The following is a 21,847-nucleotide window of genomic DNA, read 5'->3' as shown; positions in this document are numbered from 1 at the left end:
AGTGTAAAGGAGCAGTTTAAAAATAATTATTTGGTTGACCGGGAGCCAGTGGAGAGGTTGTAGGATGGGGGTGATGTGATGGTGAGAAGGGGTTCTGGAGATGATGTGGGCAGCTGAATTTTGAATCAGTTGGAGTTTGCAGAGGGACTTTTAGGGGAGGCCGAAGAGGAGGGGTTACAGTAGTCAATATGGGAAGTGACGAGGCTGTTGACAAGGCTAGAGGCAGAGTGGGGGGCGAGGGAGGGGCAGAGACTGTTAATGTTACGGAGGTGGAAGTAGGAAGACCGGGTGATGCTGTTAATATGGGATTTGAACAACAGTGTGCTGTCGAGGATGACACCCAGGCTCTTAATCTGGGGGGAAGGGGAGACTGAGGAGGAGTCGATGGTGAGGGAGAGGCTGTCAACTTTTGAAAGAGTAGATTTGGTACCTATGAGCAGTAGTTCAGTTTTATCGCTGTTAAGTTTAAGGAAGTTTGAGGTGAACCAGGATTTTATTTCGGATAGGCAGGAGATGAGGGAGGGAGGTGGGAGTGTGGAGTTGGGTTTGCAGGAAAGGTAGAGCTGGGTGTCATCCGCGAAGCAGTGGAAATGAATACCGGATTTGCGGAGGATTTGAAGGGCTGCAGCTGTACGAACTGAGTGCGGCCTGTGAGGTAAGAGTGGAACCAGGTGAGGGGGGTGTGAGTGATGCCAATGGATGAGAGTCGACTGAGGAGGATGGGGTGTGAGATGGTGTCAAAGGCTGCACTCAGGTTGAGGAGGATGAGGATGGAGAGTAGGCCGGAGTCATCTGCAGTGAGGAGGTCGTTTCTGATCTCGATAAGTGCTGTTTCTGTGCTGTGACGGCGGCAGAAACTGGACTGAAAAGGCTCGTAGAGGTCATTGTGGGTTAAGTGTGAGTGGAGTTGGCTGGCGACTATTTATTCAAGAATTTTGGAGATGAATGGTAGGTGTGAAATGGGGCGGAGATTATTGAAGTTGTTAGGATCTGAACCAGGTTTCTTTGGAATGGGGGTCATGGCTAGGGTTTTAAAGGAGGAGGGAACTATACCAGTGGAGAGTGACGAGTGAATAATGGCAGATATGAGAGGGAGTAAAGGGGAGAGGCAGGATTTGACCATGGGGAGGGGATCGAGCTGGCATGTTAAGGGCTTGGATTTCTGGATGAGTTTGGATATTTCGCATGGGGGTGAAAGTAGAAAAGTGGAGAGACGCTGGGAGTGCAGGAGAGGCTCAGGTGGTGGAGTCCTTGTAATGAAGTATATGGTTTTTGTGCATTTCTTTATGTATGGTGAGACCAGTGTTCCTATAGAGTCACTCAAGTTGACGATCTCTAGCTTTCAGGGGTGTACCAGGGGGAGTTAGAGGAGAATGAAACAGAAAGTGTTTTGACTGGGGAAAGAGAGTTGAGGATGTCGATTAGGCCGTCGTTATAGCAGGTGACCAGTTCATCAGGGTTGGAGAGAGAGTCCGGGAAAAGAATATTGTCAATATTGGAGCAGAGAATATTGGTGTCACTGTCCTTTATATTCCTGAATGAGATGAGGCGAGGGAACTTGATGGTAGAGAGAGAGAGAGAGTGCGGCACTGAAAGTGAGGAGAAAGTGGTCAGTAACGGGGAGTTCATCAGCGGTGCAGTGGGAGGGGGTGAGACCGGAACAGCAGATTAGGTCCAAGTAATGTCCTTTTTTATGGGTAGGGTAATTGGTAAATTGTTGGAAATCCAAGCTCTCGAGGCAGGATAAAAAGTCTCTGGTAAGGGGCAGGTGAACGTTGTCCACGTGTATATTGATGAGACCGAAGTTGACCGAAGCGTTAGCCGACCATGCTCGGCTGGCTAACGCACTGTGGTCGACGGTCCGGCCAGAGCTTTTGAGAGGACGGGGAGAGGTGGACCAGAAGGATTTTATGGCTGTGGAGTTGTCATGCTAGAAATTCCTGTGAGACCCGCGGGGATGTATTTTACGGCGGGGTGGGATGTCTGGGTATTGTAGCAGTGGCGGTGAGGGCTCCGGCGGCCTGTGTTGACGGATCCAGAGGAGCTCAGCAGCAGTGTACTGGTGGAGTACTGTCACAGGATGATGGCAGAACAACAGGAACATCCAGAGAAGTGTAGACCAGGAGTGAGAGTTGCTGGGCCACATGACAGTTGCGGTGGGGACGTGCATCGGTAGCAGTGTAGCTAGGTAGCAGTGTAGCTACCATGCAAGCTAATTGAAAGTGCAGGAGCGGCAGCACGGTCGGTGATTAAACACAGAGAGGTGAGTGCTGCAACCTCACATATGTGAATAAAATGACAATTCAGGCCACAAAGTAAAAGAAGCAGCCTTCAAGGCACAAGAGCAGCGGCAGCAAGACGTGCCAGCGTCCACTCACTCGACAGGTCCAACCGAGCGAGCCTTCAGGCTACAAGCTATAAGCTAACTTGTTTGCAGATCCAGTAAGACTTCTGAACATACTTTGTTTGTTTTTCTTTCATATGGTGAATTACTGTTTTGTACCTGGTTGTTTAATCCGAAAAAGGACAAGAAGTTGTCACGAACAGGTAAAGAGACCCAAATGCACGACTCAAAGGGCAGAACCAGTTTCTCAAAAAAGTTTAATGCAAGCAGGGTTCGGTACACGGTAATTAATCCAAAAAGGCAAAGGTACAAAATCGGCATGCAAAAATCGGAATCCAAAAAACACTCGAGGTCAGAACAAGAAACATATACAGAAAAATGCTGGGACGTTGCTACTCAGAGACAAGACGAAATGGCACAGAATGAGGAGAAGGCAGACATTAAATACTGAACAGGGGATGGAGTTAACAAGACACAGGTGAGACACATCAGGTAATCAGCAGGCTTGGAAACACTGAAGGAAGAGCATGCAGCCAACAGACCTGAAACGAGACAGGGTACGTAACAAGTAAAACACAAGCACAGGACATAAAACATGAGGGAAAAAGAAATAAACACACTTAACCCGGGGATGTGACAGAAGTAAGTTTTCAACAATTGCCGACATTTGGACGCGATGCAATGTTTACATTGGCTGCGGGTGGATACGGCAGCAGAAGAAACTGAGACCCAAGATTACTATAGACTATATTTCTGTAGCTTCAGTGGATGAAAACAGCCTTCCCTTCTTCCCTGCCAGCCTAAAATTATTTACGTGATGCAATATAACGATTTTTGCGTCACATAAAGAAAACTTTCAGGCAAAGATAAACATTTTTCTCATCTCAGGGCAAAACGAGGGCTGGATTCACAACCATTGAACACTACTACCATGTTTCTGATGATACAAAGCTTAATACAAATGGCCGAAGTATCCCTTTAATAAAACATGGAGCACTAGCTCTTGGAGCCTTATGTGTCCTGCATCTAGGGAATATTGGGAAATTCTAAAATCTCAGAGAAAGTCATTGACAGCAGTTCCTTTGATTTCTACATTAGACATAAACTTATAAAAAGCCAAGAACTAACAATAACAAAGTATTCCTGGATGAAAACAGCCTTCCCTTCTTCCCTGCCAGCCTAAAATTATTTACGTGATGCAATATAACGATTTTTGCGTCACATAAAGAAAACTTTCAGGCAAAGATAAACATTTTTCTCATCTCAGGGCAAAATGAGGGCTGGATTCACAACCATTGAACACTACTACCATGTTTCTAATGATACAAAGCTTAATACAAATGGCCGAAGTATCCCTTTAATAAAACATGGAGCACTAGCTCTTGGAGCCTTATGTGTCCTGCATCTAGGGAATATTGGGAAATTCTAAAATCTCAGAAAAAGTCATTGACAGCAGTTCCTTTGATTTCTACATTAGACATAAACTTATAAAAAGCCAAGAACTAACAATAACAAAGTATTCCTTCCTGGATTGAGCACACTTCATGGAAGTTAACATTGTGTTAGGAATTGTTTTTATCTACAACCAAATTTTGACTGTATAGGAAACATTATACTGTACATCCAGAAAACCTACAATATAAGGCAGGGGTGGGCAATTGTTTTTTATAAGGGGCCACATTAGAAACCCAAATTTTGTCATAGGGCTGCACCAATGATAACTTGAACTCTGCTCATCGTTCTCTCACTGTAAAATACAAAAATATATATTTAGAATAGCTGGTACTGGCAATCGGAAGAATAAAAAAAGTCTCTAAATATTTGTAGAAACAGGTTTTGTGAAATTGTGGTGTACAGGTCAAATGACAAAATACTACTATAGAAGTAATAAACAAAAAGTGAAATTCCTTGCAATTATTTTTTTTAATTTTATCTTTACAAGCAAAGAAAAAGCTTATAACAAGTCAAAACATTACCTTTTAATGTTTTTCATCTCATTTATTCGCTTCAGTGAGAATAATCCATAATAATAATCCACTCTATCTTCAACCATTTTTGTACACATCTGTTTATTAACAACACATGGTGCCACCATGGACATATTACTGTGAAGGAGGCAACGTGCAAAAAAGACATCGAGCTGCTGGCGGTAGGTCTCCGTCCTTACTACATGCCCAGAGAGTTTTCCCACGCGATCGTTGTTTGTGTTTACGTCCCACTGCGTGCACGCGCCGAGACTGCGTGTGACGTCATCCACTCAAACATCTTGAGATTACAAACGCTGCACCCGGATGCTTTCATGCCATCTCAGGGGACTTTAACCATGTTACATTGAACTCCACACTACCGGACTTTCACCAGTTTGTAAGCTGTCCCACCAGGAAGAACAGGACAATAGACCTCCTGTATGCAAACGTGAAGGACGCCTACACTGCCACCCCCTTACCACCTCTGGGTAAGTCCGATCACAACCTGGTCCTACTAAAGCCACAGTACAAGAGTAAGATCCAGAGACAACCGATAACTACTCGCACCTTCAGAAAGTGGTCTCCCGAGGCAGAGGAGGCGCTCAGAGACTGTTTTGAGACCACTGACTGGAGTGCCCTGCAAGAGACTCATGGTGATGACATTGAGGGGGTCACACACTGCACAACTGACTACATGAACTTCTGTATGGATGTTGTGGTTCCCACTAAAACTGTGCGCTGCTTCCCGAACAACAAGCCCTGGATCACCAGCGATGTCAAGGAGATCCTTAACAGGAAGAAAAGGGCATTCAAGGAGGGAGACCAGGCAGAGCTGAAGCGTGTGCAGGGGGAACTCAAGGTCAGACTCCGAGAGGCAAAGGAGGAGTACAGAAGGAAGGTAGAGCAGAAGCTGCAGCAGAACAACATGAGGGAGGTCTGGGAGGGCATGAAAACCATCACAGGCTGCAAGAAGAAAAACAACAAAGCAGAAAATGGGGACCCTGAGAGAGCAAACCAGCTCAACTTGTTTTTTAACAGGTTTGAAAGCCCCGTCGCTGCAGCCAGTGCCTGTCCCCCCAGCACCCCTCTGCACACCCCCTCCCCCCCTCTCACTCCCCCCAACATCTCCACCAGGACAGACACAACCTCCAGTGACAATCCATCCCCCCTCCCCCCCACCATCACCAGAGACCAGGTTAGAAAGGAGCTGAGGAGACTCCGCCCCAGGAAGGCAGCAGGCCCGGACAAGGTGTGTCCCAGGATGCTAAAGGCCTGCTCTGCTGAGCTGGGGGAGCCACTTCAGCACATCTTCAACATGAGCCTGCCGCTCCGGAAGGTTCCTGTGCTCTGGAAGACCTCGTGCCTCACCCCGGTCCCCAAGAAGAAAAACCCCAGTGAGCCAGGCGACTTCAGACCAATCGCTCTGACATCCCACGTTATGAAGACCTTTGAACGGCTGCTGCTCCAACACCTCAGACCCCAGGTCCAACACGCACAGGATCCCCTGCAGTTTGCATACCAGGCAAAGGTGGGCGTGGACGATGCCATCCTCTACCTTCTACACAGGGCTTACTCTCATCTGGACAAAGGGAGCAGCGTGATGAGAATCATGTTCTTTGATTTCTCAAGCGCCTTCGACACCATCCATCACCTCCTACTGAGATACAAGCTGACCGAGATGAGGGTGGACTCGTACATGGTGAGGTAGATCACGGACTACCTCACAGAGAGACCACAGTACGTCAGACTGAAGGACTGCACATCTGACACTGTGGTCAGCAGCACCGTAGCACCACAGGGGACTGTGCTCTCCCCTGTCCTGTTCACTTTGTGACGTGGTGCAGTGCCAACCATCTGCAACTAAACACCTCCAAGACCAAGGAGATGGTGGTGGACTTCCGAAGGAACAAACCACATCTAGAACCTGTTTCCATCGGGGGGGTCGACGTGGAGGTGGTCAGGACCTACGGGTATCTGGGGCTGCAGCTGGATGACAAGCTGGACTGGTCGCCTAACATGGACACTACCTGCAGGAAGGGACAGAGTCGTCTGTACTTCCTGAGAAGGCTGGGGTCCTTCAACATCTGCAAGAAGCTGCTGCAGATGTTCTACCAGTCTGTGGTGTCCAGCGTCCTCTTCTACGTAGTGGTGTGCTGGGGAGGAAGCTGCAAGAAGAGGGACGCAGCACGCCTGGACAGACTGGTGAGGAGGGCCGGCTCTGTGGTGGGTACAGAGCTGGACTCACTGGTGACAGTGGTAGAGAGGAGGACTCTGGACAAAATACTCTCCATGGACAACACACACCACCCTCTGCACAGCACCTTCATCGGGCAGAGGAGCATGTTCAGTGACAGACTGCTGTCACAGTCGTGCTCCACGGACAGACTCAAGAACTCTTTTGTCCCCCTGGCCATAAGACTGTACAACACTTCACTGTCACAGCAGGGAAGAAGCACACGGTAAACCCTGGACTCTTTTTTTCACTTTTTTTCCCACTCCTCATCTGCACTGCTGACCTCAGAGTCAGCCCCCAGTTGGACACTTTAATGCATATTGATAGTCACCTTACTGAGCACAGGTCACTTAAATGATAATCACCCTAATCATGTCTGGTTTCATCCTACTGTTGTGTTATGCTACATCTGTAATGGTTGACATGATCACCCTAACTAGGCCAAGTTTCACTCTATTGTCTTCAACACTTAATGCTAATCTGCTCCTCAATAGTTGGGTACTTAAATGGCAATCACCCTAATCACTCCTGGTTTCACCTTATTGTTTGGGACACTTAATGCTAATCACTGCTCCTTATGTGGCGGAGCCGAATTGCACTCCTCCATTGACTGTTTAATGACCGTACTCACACCTCTGGCATAAGCTCAAAGACCTCTGTTCATACACATGTAACTAGTTTCTAGAAGGTCAGCCCTGTTTTCCAAGGCTCTTTAACTGTCTACAGGTCTCTTTTAACTAGCACACATGTTTCTCTCTCCTCACAGGTTAGGTACATTATGCTATATAAGTTTTAAGTCTAATGCTAATGCAAACTGCACAGGTTTAACCTTTACTCTTAGTCACATTGGGGCTGCTAAATCGTGTTTGGGGGATTATTGTAAAGAGAGGGGAGGGGGGACAGCGGGTGTGTATTGTAACCAATGTCTTGTATTGTAACCAATGTCTTGTGTCCTGCCTGTCTGTATACTGCTACTGGATGCCCTGAATTTCCCTCGGGGTCAATAAAGTATCTATCTATCTATCATTAGTCTTAACTTACCTGTTTATATTTTTAGCTAACTGTTATTATTTAATGTTTACATTGTACACAGAGAGCATAGTCTACCAACAATAAATTCCCTTTTTGTTAAACATACCTAGCCAATAAAACTGATTCTGATTCTATCTTGGGCTTCACAACAAGCACATTCAAATCGGGCTATATGTCGATGGTGGCAATGTGAACGACAGCTATGAGGTGCTCATCATTGATAGAGGAGAGTTTTCTGAAAATTATGATAGTCATAGTCAACCGCTTTGTCCTTCAACTGAAGCTCCAAGTTTGCAGCGATGTCCTCAACCTGCCTCATCACAGTGCGTCAGGAGAGTGGCACGTTGTCAAGTGCTCCTTTTTCTCCATCAGTGCAACAGAGTTCAATAAACACTCCTTAATAAACTCTCCCTCAGAAAATGTCTTACTTTTTCTGGCAACTCGTCCTGACGGCTGCATCTCTGGCTGTGTAAAGTTTTGTATAAACCCTGTGTTGGGTTTGCAGCTTTGCTAGTAACGCAGTTTACCTTCACTCACGCATGCATCCATACAGAAGTAATACGAACATAGCGTCTTTCAAAATTAAAGCGTCAGAGTTGTATTGCATGCACGGCATAAATATACAGTATATATTTTGGATTTATGATTGGCATCGCGCGGACCGGACAGGAATGCACAACAGGAGAGGTGTGGCCCACGGGCCGTAGTTTGCCCATGTCTGATATAAGGTAATGAAATGTAGTTGTATAAAATATTGCTTTGGTTTCTTCAGATTCTTCAAATACTTCTAAAGCCGGTTACCATGACTCAGTACGGTAAATGGACTTGAGCTTATATAGCGCTTTTCTAGTGGTCCAATGACTCAAAGCGCTTTTACACTGCATCTCACATCTACCCATTCAGAGAAGGCTGTGTGTAAATTAACGATTGACCGTGTATTTAAACACGGCAGAGTTGTGTTTCTCTGTCACAGGGAAAGTGACAATTCTTTCAACCAATCAACGGGCTGCAGTATTTAGCTCCACCTTTTAGGGTCGGATCGATATTCCTGGTACCCCAACAGAAGGGTCCCAAAAAGTAGGATAGTGCGGGTCGGTTATTTGGGAATCTTTTCAGGCTTCAGTCTATAGAAACGGCACAAAATGCGACCAAGACAAACTGAATTGAACTTCTAGGTGGAAACGGGGCTTTATATTGTCTGGCTTCTTTCAATGAATCGCCCATTGGGAATTTATAGAGTTGTTTGAATCTGAACCTGAATTTTAAGTAGGCTGTTGATACTGTTTTACACATGTTCAGGTCGAGGTTGCTCCTCCTGCAACAACAGGTCCAATGTTCCTTAGGCAAGACACTTAACCCTGAAATTCTCCCGCAGCTTCGTCTGTGGCATGTAAATGGTATTCATTACTTTTGATAGTCTCCTTACATAGCAACCACTGCCATGAATGTACTGTACTGTAAATGTGATGTGGTGTAAAATACGCTTTGAGTAGACTACCAAAATGCTACAAGCTCAAGTCCATTTACCATTTACCTTTAACATGTAGTTGCTAGATTTTGGGGGATTGTCACCTCTAAATTATCTGAGATAACTGAGATCATGTTAAATTATTTTAAATCATTTGCTTGTTACACTTATTTAAATGATCTCTCCCTTGAACTGCTACCATATCATGGTAGGGGAGATTCTTGGAGCTATGTTGTCAGGGGCTTTATGCTTCTACAAGGGTCTCTGAAGGCAAACACGTCCGAGGTGAGGGGGCAGACCAAAAGCAGAATACCCCTATGAAGAAAATGCCAGCGAGGACTGAGACGTCGCCTAGTATGACGCAGCCTGGGCCTGGCCTGGGATTGGGACCCGTATGAGAGCATCTGATGGCCGGGCCTTTGCCCGTGGGGCTCAGCTGAGCTCAGCTCTAATGGACGACGCGGGCCCATCCTCCTGTGGATCCACCACCCACAGAGGATACTGTAGGGGTTGGATGCAATGTGGATCAGGTGGCAATCGAGGGCGGGGACCTTAGCGACCCGATCCCTGGACACAGCTTCTGGCTATTGGAACATGGAATGTCACCTCACTGGGGGGGAAGGAGCCTGAGCTTGTGCGGGAGGTCGAGAGGTAGATTTCGTCGGGCTCACCTCCACACAAGCTTGGGCTCTGGAACCCAGCTGCTCGAGAGGGGCTGGACACTTCTCTTCTCTGGAGTTGCCCGCGGTGAGAGGCGTTGGGCTGGTGTGGGCTTGCTTTTAGTCCCACAGCTGAGCTGCCATGTGTTGGAGTTCACCCCGGTGAACAAGAGCGTCATGTCTCTATGCCTTCGGGTTTGGAAAAGGTCTCTGACTGTTGTCTCAGCCTATGGACCGAACAGCAGTGCGGAATACCTTCTTGGAGTCCCTGGGAGGGGTGCTGGATGGTGCTACCACTGGGGACTCCATTGTTGTACTGGGGGACTTCAACGCTCAAATGGGTAACGACAGTGAGACTTGGAGGGGATGTTTGGGATGAATGGCCTCCCCAACTGAGTAATGTTCTGTCATTGGACTTTTGTGCTAGTCACAGTTTGTCCATAACAAACACCATGCTCGAGCACAAGGGTGTCCATAAGTGTACGTGGCACCAGGACACCCTAGGCTGTAGGTCAATAATGGACTTTGTGGTTGTGTCATCTGCGCGTAATACTTTGTGCATGCTTTTTTTTTCTGAGAAAAATTCCACTGTATCAACACCCCCATAAAAGTAATCCCAAATTCCTATTAAAAGGGTGATTAATACAGTATCCCATTATACAAGGTAGTTCATTTTTAATTCTGAACGCATCTTGTACCTACATTAGCCTACTTATTCATATATTTTTTCATTCCAGGTTTACGAATTTAAACCCCCCCAAATGGCTCATGCTGATCCAGAATCAAATAAATGAATGAACCATGTGCTGAAATTGCCAAGTCTCCAACTATGGTATATTTAAATAGATGCTCAGAATGCCACTGACAATGTACACATATTTTCACCTTTTGAGCCTCTCATTAACATCTCAATTAATCATTTTCTGTTCATAGATCATCCAAATTATCCAAAACACAGCGCGTAAATTAAAGCTCCACAGTGCGCTTGAATCAGACCAACATAAACATTTCTTGTGTATGAAAGCTCTTAAAGTTTGATATAATGTGATTACATGTGGCTGTGCTCCTCCACTCTGAACCTTGATGAACTTACAGATGTGATTTCAAAAGAGGCCAGTTACAAAACTGTTCTTCAAGCAAAGGTCCAAAACATTTTACCAAAAAGTACGGAATTTCCGTAGCTTCTACAAGAGACTTAGCAGTCATTAGGACAGCTAAATGCCAAACTGTAAGCTCTCATGATAAATACAAGCAGTACAAGAACATTGATGTTTTAGGTCATTCTTTTTCTATTCTTTGACTCAAGTTTACAATTAAACTGCAGTTTTCCATATTTCCTGATACCCAGCCCCCAGTTACATTCCATTCACATGCCAGCTGCTTCAAACATTTTGGGTAATGTCACTAACCCAAGAAATCGGCACTCGATTGATAAAAGGAATCAAATTACTAGCATTACATTGCGTTGTTTGTTTAAACGGACTGGGCCATCACCCCAAGCTCTCCCTTCCTCCAATTTGTCACACATGATCAGAACTACATGTTTCTGTCTCTCAGTCTGCTGCAGAGTAAAAACATAAGACACACATTGTGGTATATGCAATTATATGAACTTTAAGCAAAGCAATTAGTGTTTTTAAGGTAGAGTTGAAAGCAATTAGTGGATAAGTAGATGATGTGGGTCAAAGGTTCTTTCCTTTGGAATGTGTAAGGTAACAGCTAGGTATTGTTTGGTTAAAATGAAGAGGTTGACCCATGGGATGCACAGGATGTGGGGGTTTGGTGTTGATCTGAACTTTGTATATTACAAGCAGGTCAGTGTCAGCGGACACTTCTTCATCACCTGCACATCATCATCGAAGACCGAGAAACTGATGAAACAAGCAGTACAATAACACTGCTTCATTCTTTCCTTCGGTAAAAATGTAACTTGAATTTTGTATTTCATTAGAATGATGTTTTACGTAAGTACATAGTAGACAGAGTAGTATCTTGCATTTACATTTGAGAGTCTCAACCAATGAATCACATCCACATACAATCAAAGTTTCTACAGATGCATTAAGCATGGTGAAAAAGACCACATCCATTGTGGATGAATTAAATCATTAGCATTTCAGTGCATCTTTTTGTTCAAATGCAATGAGTCATCCACCGTAATAGCTCCCTGGATCACTTGGAGACATAAAACCTGTGACAGATATGTGTCCCATACACAGAAAATCCTCCTTTCAAAGATAAATACAACTTTATAATGAAATTTGTAAAATAACTGAGCAGCAGCGCCCCGACCATGGTCACTGCACCACTTATCATGCGCCATGACGCAGGCTGGAGACGAACCAGGTGTGGTACGTCATAAAATAAACTAAGGATACCTCTGTGTCATAATGTACAGTAATCTGTGAGATTTTCACCTCAACTGTTTAAATTAGGCTACGCATGGATTGTGTTTGTGGGAGCACCATCTACTGGCGACGCCCTGCAATTAGATACATGGGTGTCTTTACAGTGTAATGTATGCAAAAAGGGTGGCACTCTCTTTGCCTGAAAACTGCATGTGAAGTGCCTGGGCAGCCTGGGACAGCTGACTGACTACTGCCCTGGAGGAGAAAATCCTGCTGGCTTGAACTGTACGGCTGCCATGTCTGTTAAAGGGGTGCATGTGGGTAACTCACCGACAAGCAGACTACCCTCATTCAGGCCATGACCTACACAATCGGACTGCCCGATCCATAGAAACAGCAGATGTCCTCTCCTCCACCAACCCTAACTCTAACCCTAACCATTAAACAAATGTTTATTCAGTCTCTCTGATTTTCTGTCCACTGTCTTGCGTCTCCCTCTGGAGTCCATTCCACTCAAAACCAAATGCGCCCCCAGTCTTCCGCATGTACTGCTAATGAACTGCTAATTACCGAGACAGAGCCACCACACCCTCCTCAGGTGTGACATCACGGCTGACCCTGCTTCTCTGACTACCAACCACACCTATCGCTGAAGACACTGAAGTGAATCATCCTCAAGCATTGTCATAACAGCTATGCTGAAAATGACTTTAAAGCCATTACCTCAAGGGACCACTAACAAAAAATGTACTGACAGTCTCCCTTAAGTACTTACTCAGAAGACAATTCTGACAACAAGGTAATGTGGAACCTGTGTCAGACTGTGAAACATCTTATTTGAAAAAGTCCTGTTGGGTCATTTGTTTGATGGCAAACTAAGAAAAAATGTACACTTTTCAAGATCCACAATTTTCCGGTTTCACAATAATACATCAAAGTGTAGCCATAAGCCTATACCTATTATATTGTTAAAAAAAATCTATTTTACAAATCAAAGATGTAATATACACTGTTAGTCTGTTATTTATTGATATGGGCTCTAAATACTCTTTAATATATTGTGTTAAGTCTTAGATTGCTTATAACACACTAAAGAGAACCTGTTTTCACCACAATTGAAAATGATGTGCAGTTGTAGTATTGAATTCCTTTTGCAACAATTCCTTCTGGATTTAAAGTTGAAGTTTTCTTTTCTTTAAGTTCTGCCTTGTAGTATTTTTTCTGAAAAATCAAATGTCCAAGTAGGCTATTTTTTTTTAACTACTTTATTTTCTATGCCAGAAGAAATTACAAAGAAAATGAAACGTTCTTTACTTGTTCTATTTCTTTTTCCTTTGGATTCAATTGAAGCATGTGCATATCACAATGTATTTTCACATTGTCAAACTGCAGGGTACTCCAAAGCAACCGAACATAGAGGCTTCCAATAGATGGAGCTTTTGAACAAGATGATAAAACTGGCCATGGAAGCTCACTACCCATTTCTGTTAGATGTAACCTATGAATCATGCATTTAAATCACCCTGCAGATTGAGATACTATTGAAAATGATAGATAATTTAAAAGTCTGCCCCTTTAAAAATCCCACACAAAACAGATTAGGGGTTCAAGGGTGTGATTGCCTCTGACAAACAAACATAATGCCATCCACTCCTTGAATGCGTCCCTGTGACAGATGTGTGCGTGTTTCTATTCACATTTTGTATTTAGTCGTGGTGGGGAATGTGAGCTTCTGTGAGACTGTAAATAAAAGCAGCTTCTCTGAAAGTGACTACATGAAACATGAAGTTAGTAAACCTCGGTGCCTGCTATGGACCTTTCACTTCTATCAAGTAAATGCAATTTTAATCATACAAATAAAAATTTTAGCACAATTGATATAAAATAAATTTCTTATTTTTTTAACATTTAGTGTGCTGATTTGTATCAATCCTTCTATTAATAGGGGATGGTGAGAAATAGCAAATACGTTACGCTTATTTGTTCTGCAGTTGTAAGTCATACCTTCTTTCTCAGGCTCTCTTGGACTTGGCACACATGTTGGGAGCGGTTGAATTCACTTTTAAATATGCCTTTTCTCTGGAGATTCCAGCCTCTCGTGATGTGACCTGCATGACTAATTCCATTTAAAGGGGAATAACGTGCATAAGGGATCTCACTTTCCTGCCTAGCGTTTGCATAATTTTGTTTGGCATCTTGGAAAGGTGCCATTAACAGCACTAAGACATGCACTGTAAAGGATAGGGACAGGGGCAGATCAATACTTCATTTCAACATCTTTAGCAGTGTTGGGGTACAGATCAGGAAACATTCACTAATTTAAATTCGTGCAGGAGTCCTGAGATGCTATCATCATTTCCTGATAAGAACACATTCTTGTGCTGCCTCTTTTAATCCCTGACAGACATCCTTGCTCAATCAATAATGTTTTACTCTTTTTTTTTGTTTAGACAAGATTGATTGCCAGGAGCTGCTTGTGCTTAATTCCACATCTCAGACTCATTATTGTCTCAATTTGATATTTGCTATAGACCATGTTGCTGTTGGCATCACAAAGTGGTAACCCCCTGTGATTCAAATCTAGCAAATGATGTTAAAAATAACAACCTTTGACTCCGATTTTATACAGAATGAAAGCACTGTCCAAACAAGTGGATTAAGCAGGACGGCTGTCTGTGAGCAGAGAAGGGATGACTGGGGGTAGTTGCGACTTGCGCCAGTGAGGAGGAAATAATCACAGTGTTACCTTCTCATGAATTATTAAGTACCCTGTGCCTATTTTAGTCAAGCTCGAAATGCTGCATTTCATCAGTGGGTCTGAGTCAGTGTGCAAGGTTGTTTTTTCCTTTGACAGCTGTATTACTGCTGATAAGCAAGACTGTGTGAGCTGATCAAGTAGTGAGACAAGCGTTCGGAGCAGTAGCAGCACAGCAGCAGCGCTCTAGTCACCAGGAGCTGTGGCGGCAGAAGCAGCAGCAGCACTATCAGTCATAGAAGAGGAAACAGCGGCAGCAGCAGCAACAAACTCCGTCCTGTCTTTTTCCTCTCTTTCTTGAGTAGTTTCCTGCTCGGCGGAAAAAAGCTAAAGAAGCAGGAGGGAAGTAATTCAGGGCTGATAGCTGCCACCAAAAACAAAACCAAAACGCAGACCTGGCTGCCCCCATGCCTATCGAATTTGTTTGCAAAATCAAATTTGCAGAGGAGGATGAGAAGCAGAAAAACAAGCAGGATGGTGACAGGGAGAGCCTGATTGAAGAGAACTGCACACCTAAGGCTAAGGACTTGGCCAGGTTTGCTAACTCCTGCTCCCTTCATGGAATTAACCACATCTTTGTATCTGGTCGCTTGGGCATCCGGCAGACTATCTGGGCTCTTGCTTTTTTGACTTCACTGGCGCTGTTTCTGTACCAAGCAGCTAAGTGTGCCATCTCTTACCTGGAGCACCCTCATATCACAGCTCTAAATGAAGAGGCAACCCCAGAGATGGTTTTCCCTGCTGTTACCATCTGCAATATCAACCGCTTTCGTTTTTCTGCGCTAACTGATGCAGATATCTACCACCTGGCTAACTTGACAGGTCTACCCCCTAAAAACAAGGATGGGCACAAACCTACTGATTTAATGTATCCTGCCCCTGACATGCAGGACATCTTCAACAGGACAGGACATCAGTTAGAAGAGATGCTCATGAGCTGCAATTTCAGTGGACAGAACTGTTCTGTTGAGGACTTCTCCGTGGTAAGTTAAAAAGTTTCTCAAATGTCTGTATTTTATTGGTTAAATGGCAAAACTAAAGTACATGTTCATTATATGTTGGCTTTATATTAACTTTTATGAAAGATGTAAAACTTTCACCACTTAAAATTTCTCAATTTTGAATTTCAAACATTCAGGGGAATCATACAGACTTGGTGAGAAATGTGTTCATTCAAATTCACAGATAAGATTTGAAGTGAAAAGAATCCAAAAAAGAAAGAAGAATTGAAATACTTTTTGTGTTTGTTTCCATCTCCAGGGACCATGTGTGTCTGACGATACATGTCTGCATGCAAGAATCATGGTTATGGCTCAGACATTGGGCAAGGAATTGTTATCTGGCTTGCTAAGTTTTGAGTAGCAACAGTGCTTCTTTCCAGTCGTGTGTTTCAGCTTTTACCAGAATCTGTAATGTCAAAGAACAAAGGCTGCCTCTGAAGAAGATAAATAGACATCTGTGGTGTGTGTTTGGATACTTTTCCATGGAAAACTGTGATAATGTTACCTCCTTATCCAGGAGCTACGAGTGCATGGCAACAAAAATGTCAACGAAAATAGCAGTCTCTTCTTTCTCTCTTTACTATGACTGCCTTTGCTCTAAATCTCTTTTTGACATTGCAGAGCAGCTGCCTCTCTCTCTGAGCTCTTGTACCTTTCAGCAGAGTTGGAGTAATGCTTCAACGTTGTATTTCAATCTTGCTGCTGTTAAGATTAAATATTTAAGGACAGACATACATGATTTTTGCATTAGCCAGATTGACTAAAAGGAATGAAACAATTTCCATAAGAGAGGGAAAGTGTATGTGTGCTTGTGCGTGCTTGTGTGTGTGTGTGTGTGTGTGTGGGGGGGGGGGGGGGGTTGTCAGGCGAAAGAGGGAGAATTTGTGCCTGTGTTCTGTGCGCTATTTATTAAAGGCATTGTCCTTGCAGGAGATGGATTTCCCCATCCCTCCTGCAGTATTAAGAATATGCAATTGCTTTAGTGATGATCAAGTGTGGTTGTCAAGTCTTAATAGGTTATGTTGAACATTGATATGCTCACCTTCCTGAGACCTAAAGATTCTGTCTTATCATAGGAATGGCACTACATTACCTATAATGTGGGAAAATGCACCAAAGAATTTGCCATATTTCCCTGTTTTCTAATCTATTCTAACAGTGTCATGAAGTATTTTTTTTTGTTTGTTTTTTGATGTCGTAGGTAGCTCCTTCCATAGACATGGACATTAGACATTGTAATGGTAGCAGCTTTGAGGAAATGCTTTCAGTTCTATCATGGAAAAGAAATGTCAGGCTCTTTGCTGTAGCTAAAAAAAATTCAAATTCGTAATACAGCAACAACACAATTGATACAGTCCATAATATTATTTAACTTGTTCAATAGTAATGTCCTATGACACTCTTCCCCAAGAACATTAATTCACAGACAATTCTGCCAATCAGGAAATGTCCACCCTGTAAAAGTCTATGAAAACATCTTATTGCCATCTTTAAATCTAGACTGACTTCCTTGCAGATTAAGATCCTGTTAAAAGTTCCCTAAGATGCTGTTTCCTCTCTGTTGGCTATGTGATCTGCATTTTCAGGGGCTGTCAGTTGGATTTGTTACAGGCTACTTGCTGCCACCACGCATGACAAATCACTTACTCCAAGTCCTTGTGGGGAACACAACTGGGACTGCATAGGGAGGGAGTATTAAAGGACAGGGTGTAGCGAGAAGAAGTAGGAGAGCAAATGTGAAATCTAGAGTTCAAATAAAACACATTTGCTCAATTAGTCCTTCAAATCATTAATGATTTATTTTAAAAAGAAAGCTATTATAAGTAGTAATGCTCTGTCAATCACATACCCAGATTCCAAAACACAACAATTCTCTGGTGCACAAGATTGTTCGTTTTCCTCTTGTGGGTCGCTTGTTTATGACCAGCTTCCATGAATGTTTTCTTTGGATTGATAATTCTAGATGTTCCAGATGTTTAATTTTGTTAATAGGCTACATGGATGTGAGTCTCTTGGGGGAAATGCATAATTTCATTTAAACAATCCAGCAATCATGTAGACATAGTGTGCAAAAGCCCTTAGTTATCATTTAGTTTGATTATTTAATGAGGTTCAGATATTTTCTCACAATTTAGTTTACATTTAATGTATTTAGTAAAAACTGACGGTCTTAAATGTGTGCTCTAAAAGTACTGGAATCTCTAAAAGAAAGGATTTGCACATATTTTTTCTTCAATTTTAATTTTATTGAGTCATTATAGAAAATCAAGAATAGTTTTTTTGTCCATTCACTGCTCAAAGGATTTAAATAAGCAATATTGTCTGGCTGCTGTAATGTATGGGAAATATATAATTACATGGAAAATAGATTTGTTTACCTCCTTTCAGCATTGTGGACTGACATAATTATTTGATGTAGTTAATAAGGCCATTCTGTATAATTAAAGATTGCATTATTGACTTGGATAAATCACATAAGATAAAGCTGATTCAACAAGCCATGAATAAACAGATTATTTTTCTTCCAGTCCAACTCTCAATAACTGTTCATCTATTGTGTGGTGCTGTCGCACAGAGCAGCAAGCCCTTTGGCTTTTTTTAAACACAGCTCTGAATTGGTTTGCTGTGACTTTTAGCTGTGTTTGCAGTTGCATTATCAGATTTTGCCTTCAGCAAGGACAGATCCCTTCTGCATATATTCATGGAGATAACTAAACAGCTATAGGGTGCTTTGCAAGGTGATCTATAAAACGATGGGTTAACGAGGACATCACTGGAAAAACTCTCCACCTACAATTTGTCATTACTCTGACTGAAGCCCCTATTATGAGTTTATGGATAATTAAATGCTACAGATGTTCATTTCTCATAGTTATCTACCTTTCAAGTAAATAATAAATAAAATCTTTATGTATAAATGAAAATCAATACTATAAAGAAATGAACAAAAGAGCCATCATAAGGAGTTGCTCTAAATCGGTGGACTGCCATAGTGGGGATCATCAGGAAGATATGACTAAAGGATAAAACATTACCTTGCACACAATAATAAAGCACTTAGCACAAGAGTGAGACTTGATGGTTACCTGTAGGATTTGTTCAATCAATGCATGACATTGAGCTTCAATTTAAAGGATGAGTCAGTGCTGTGGACATGTCTGATCCTTCTGTTCCTCTTTAGAAACAGCTTTTTTTTGCCAAGTGAAAGCCAGGAAGATCCAAGGTAACAGCACTTTTCAGCCTCTTACTGATATTTTCTGATGTGTTTTTCAAGCCAACTCATCTGTAAAAAGATTCAACAGTTACCGTAAGATGTGATACGTGGGTCCCGTAAAACCTCCAAGTACATACTCTGATTCTCAAGTTCAAATCTACGTTTGCGAGTTTTTGTGTGTGTGCGTGTGTGTATGTGTGACATTTGCAGATGACTGTCAGAGTGACATCTACTTCCCTGTTAGGGTTCAAATTCAGCACACACCTAAACAACATACCCACCCCCATCCTCACATACTCATGTTTTGCCGAGCCAACCGCCTTTCCCTCTGGTAGAGAGCGAAGAGTGTGGGAGCGTGAAAGTGACTGGCTATCTAGACTGGCTTCATCTCAAACAGCCTGTCAATTAGCCGTCTATACTGTTCCACTGCTGTGGGTGTCCCTGCAAGCTTAGAATGCTGTATGATATCTGATCCAAACAACCAAACCTGGAGGCCAACACTGAGCAATTTTACATCTTCCACATTCCATAAACAAATAGACACGCTGTCTACTCTTGTTTTTTTTTCTCTTTCATGCGACGTGCAAAAAAGAAATAACTGAACACTCTGGTATCTTTGAGGGTAAAAGAGGGACTGACGCTTTTGCAACCCACCTCAGTCCTGCAGTACTCATTCCCCACCTTCCCCCTCTCCTTTTCCTCTAGCATATCAGACGAAGATGAATTACGGTGCAATTGGTCGGCTGCTTCTCCTGATATGCATCAGCACTGTCTAATCAGATGAAGCCCACCTGTGACCATCCCCTGCATAACACTGGTATACAAACAGTTTATATTCAAGAAGATTTACCTTTTCTATCACTCCCTGAGATGGTTTTAAGACCTTTCGCTGTATGCTACAGTTTGGAGAGCTGTGTTTGATGAGGATCGTCTGTGGCTCAGGGATGGCTTTTAACTCGATGATAAAGGCTTTAGATGTGGTGGTACTGCTGAACCCCCCTCCCTGACCCCCGGGACTCTTTTACTCACACAGACATTTGTCTCTTTCTGACAAGTCATACACTAAGCTGTTGGTAGTGTTAATGTGGCTGCCACATACACAGCCACAGCCACAGCCACAGCCACACACACACACACACACACACACAATTGTGTTTTTGAGTGTGTATAGTGTAGATGGAATACTTCCCTACACATGCACACAAAGGTTCACTCACAGATTGAGAGAGTTGGCTTGCAAGATTGATCATGACTCCTGACTGGAGGCCCCTCCCTCCCTTGGGGATCAATACATCCCTCTTTCAGATTGTTTCCCTGCCCTTCCTTCTCCAAGCCTGTTGTGACTAATTATCTGTGCCTTTGTTTTTTGTCCAGTCTCAGCTGTGTTAGTTTATGCTGTAAGAGTTTTGAAAGAATTTGATCTTTGAAACAAAATATTTATCTGTTTTTTGTTATTTATCCAGCTACAATTAATCAATATACAGAGCAGTATGAGCTGATTTACAGCCTTAACTGATTTTTGGACGTTTGGATTTTAATGAAATGAAATACATTTTTTCCCCCAAAACAACAAGAATCTAACTACAACAAGGCAAACTTACTTTGATAGAGATTGCATATTTGAGGCATGTTGGATTTCCCCAAGAAAATATATTTTAAAGGAAAAAAATCTTAGGAAATACTTTACTTTGAAAAGGCACCTTGTTTTATTATTTTGTGCAAATTAAAGTGTCTGTCTACATCTTTTACACATTGATGGTTCATGTTTTTGGCTAATTGACCCTATCAGTACTTCCTTATAAAGAACTGCCTGCTTAAAAACTCAATAACTATTTCATTATGGAAAAGACCTGGACCTTTTTTTAGTTGTCACTTATAAATTTGTTTTTGCTGTGAGTGTGCATTTAAAAAAACCTTTCTGACTATTCCTTCTTGGTTAATAAAGTATTGAAGCAGTGCTTCACATCTTTCATTTTATAATCTCACGATGAAAAGCATTCACTGTGCAGATTACTATGATTATCAAAATATTTGGCGAAGCACACTTTAAATGCTCACTTTTCTTTTTAGCTGCCAGTGTAGGCTTTTTATTTTGTCATGTCTCCTCGTCTCTGAATACATTAGTGGAAATTCCTCTAAAAAATTAACTTGCTTTTAGGCTACTGTCACATAATGGGTTGGCGCTTCTTCATTTCCCTTGCTTTTACTGTTTAATTACTTTACCAGAGATAGTAAAAAATAGTGACAATGTACAATGTTCAATCAAAAACTTCTGATTTTTCCTTATTAACTACTTAGCTAACTTCAACAATTATTTTTTCTGTAAAGTATAAAAACATTGTTTTCACAAATAAAACAATAATGAACTTGTAAAATTGACGAATAAATATAGTTTCATTTAATTTTGATCTCATTTTACTTTGTCCAAATACCTGTCTCATACTGCCTGTTTTACTAAATCATACACAAACAGCTTGCATAGGCTAATATTACTCACAGAGGGAGTGTACATTTAATATCATGGACTTGATCCACCAGAGTTTCAAATGTGGGATCATACGGAGCAGAGAGCGTAGATACCCCAGGCAGCCTTTTGAAAATGTAAACTAAAAAAGGAAAATCAAATCAAATATCAAAAGAAACCATTTTTTAGAATTTTTTTTTTTTGAAAATCCAATAATGCCAATCATAAGTTAGGTTGACATTTATGATCTTGCTTGATCTTGCTTATTTCTGAAATACACATTTTTAAATTAAAGGAAATATAGTTAAACAGAGTAATCTGTCATGAGGTCACTTTTCTTGATATTTCAGAGGCTGTTTCAT

The 21,847-nt window shown here is 42.4% G+C and overlaps 1 protein-coding gene across 3 annotated transcripts in view; it reads left to right on the top strand.

The window, feature by feature from the left end:
- Window positions 1–2,343: 2,343 nt before the first annotated feature.
- Window positions 2,344–21,847, top strand: part of asic4a (acid-sensing (proton-gated) ion channel family member 4a) — an 88,259-nt gene continuing 68,755 nt past the window's right edge. For 2 of the 3 annotated variants that reach the window (XR_013780338.1, XM_079358455.1), the window contains exon 1: window positions 14,844–15,789. Coding sequence is in view for 2 of the 3 variants with exons in the window: in XM_079358455.1 (XP_079214581.1) it covers window positions 15,214–15,789 (576 nt within the window). In the remaining variant the exon portion in view is untranslated. Of the gene's footprint in view, window positions 2,361–14,843; window positions 15,790–21,847 lie in introns of those variants that run through there. The other variant, XM_079358456.1, reaches the window with a different exon arrangement.

Source organism: Symphodus melops, assembly GCF_947650265.1.
Source record: "Symphodus melops genome assembly, chromosome: 12".
Classification (NCBI taxonomy): Eukaryota; Metazoa; Chordata; class Actinopteri; order Labriformes; family Labridae; genus Symphodus; species Symphodus melops.
Note: the sequence above shows the minus strand (reverse complement) of the source record. Positions and strands in the feature narration are given on the sequence as shown.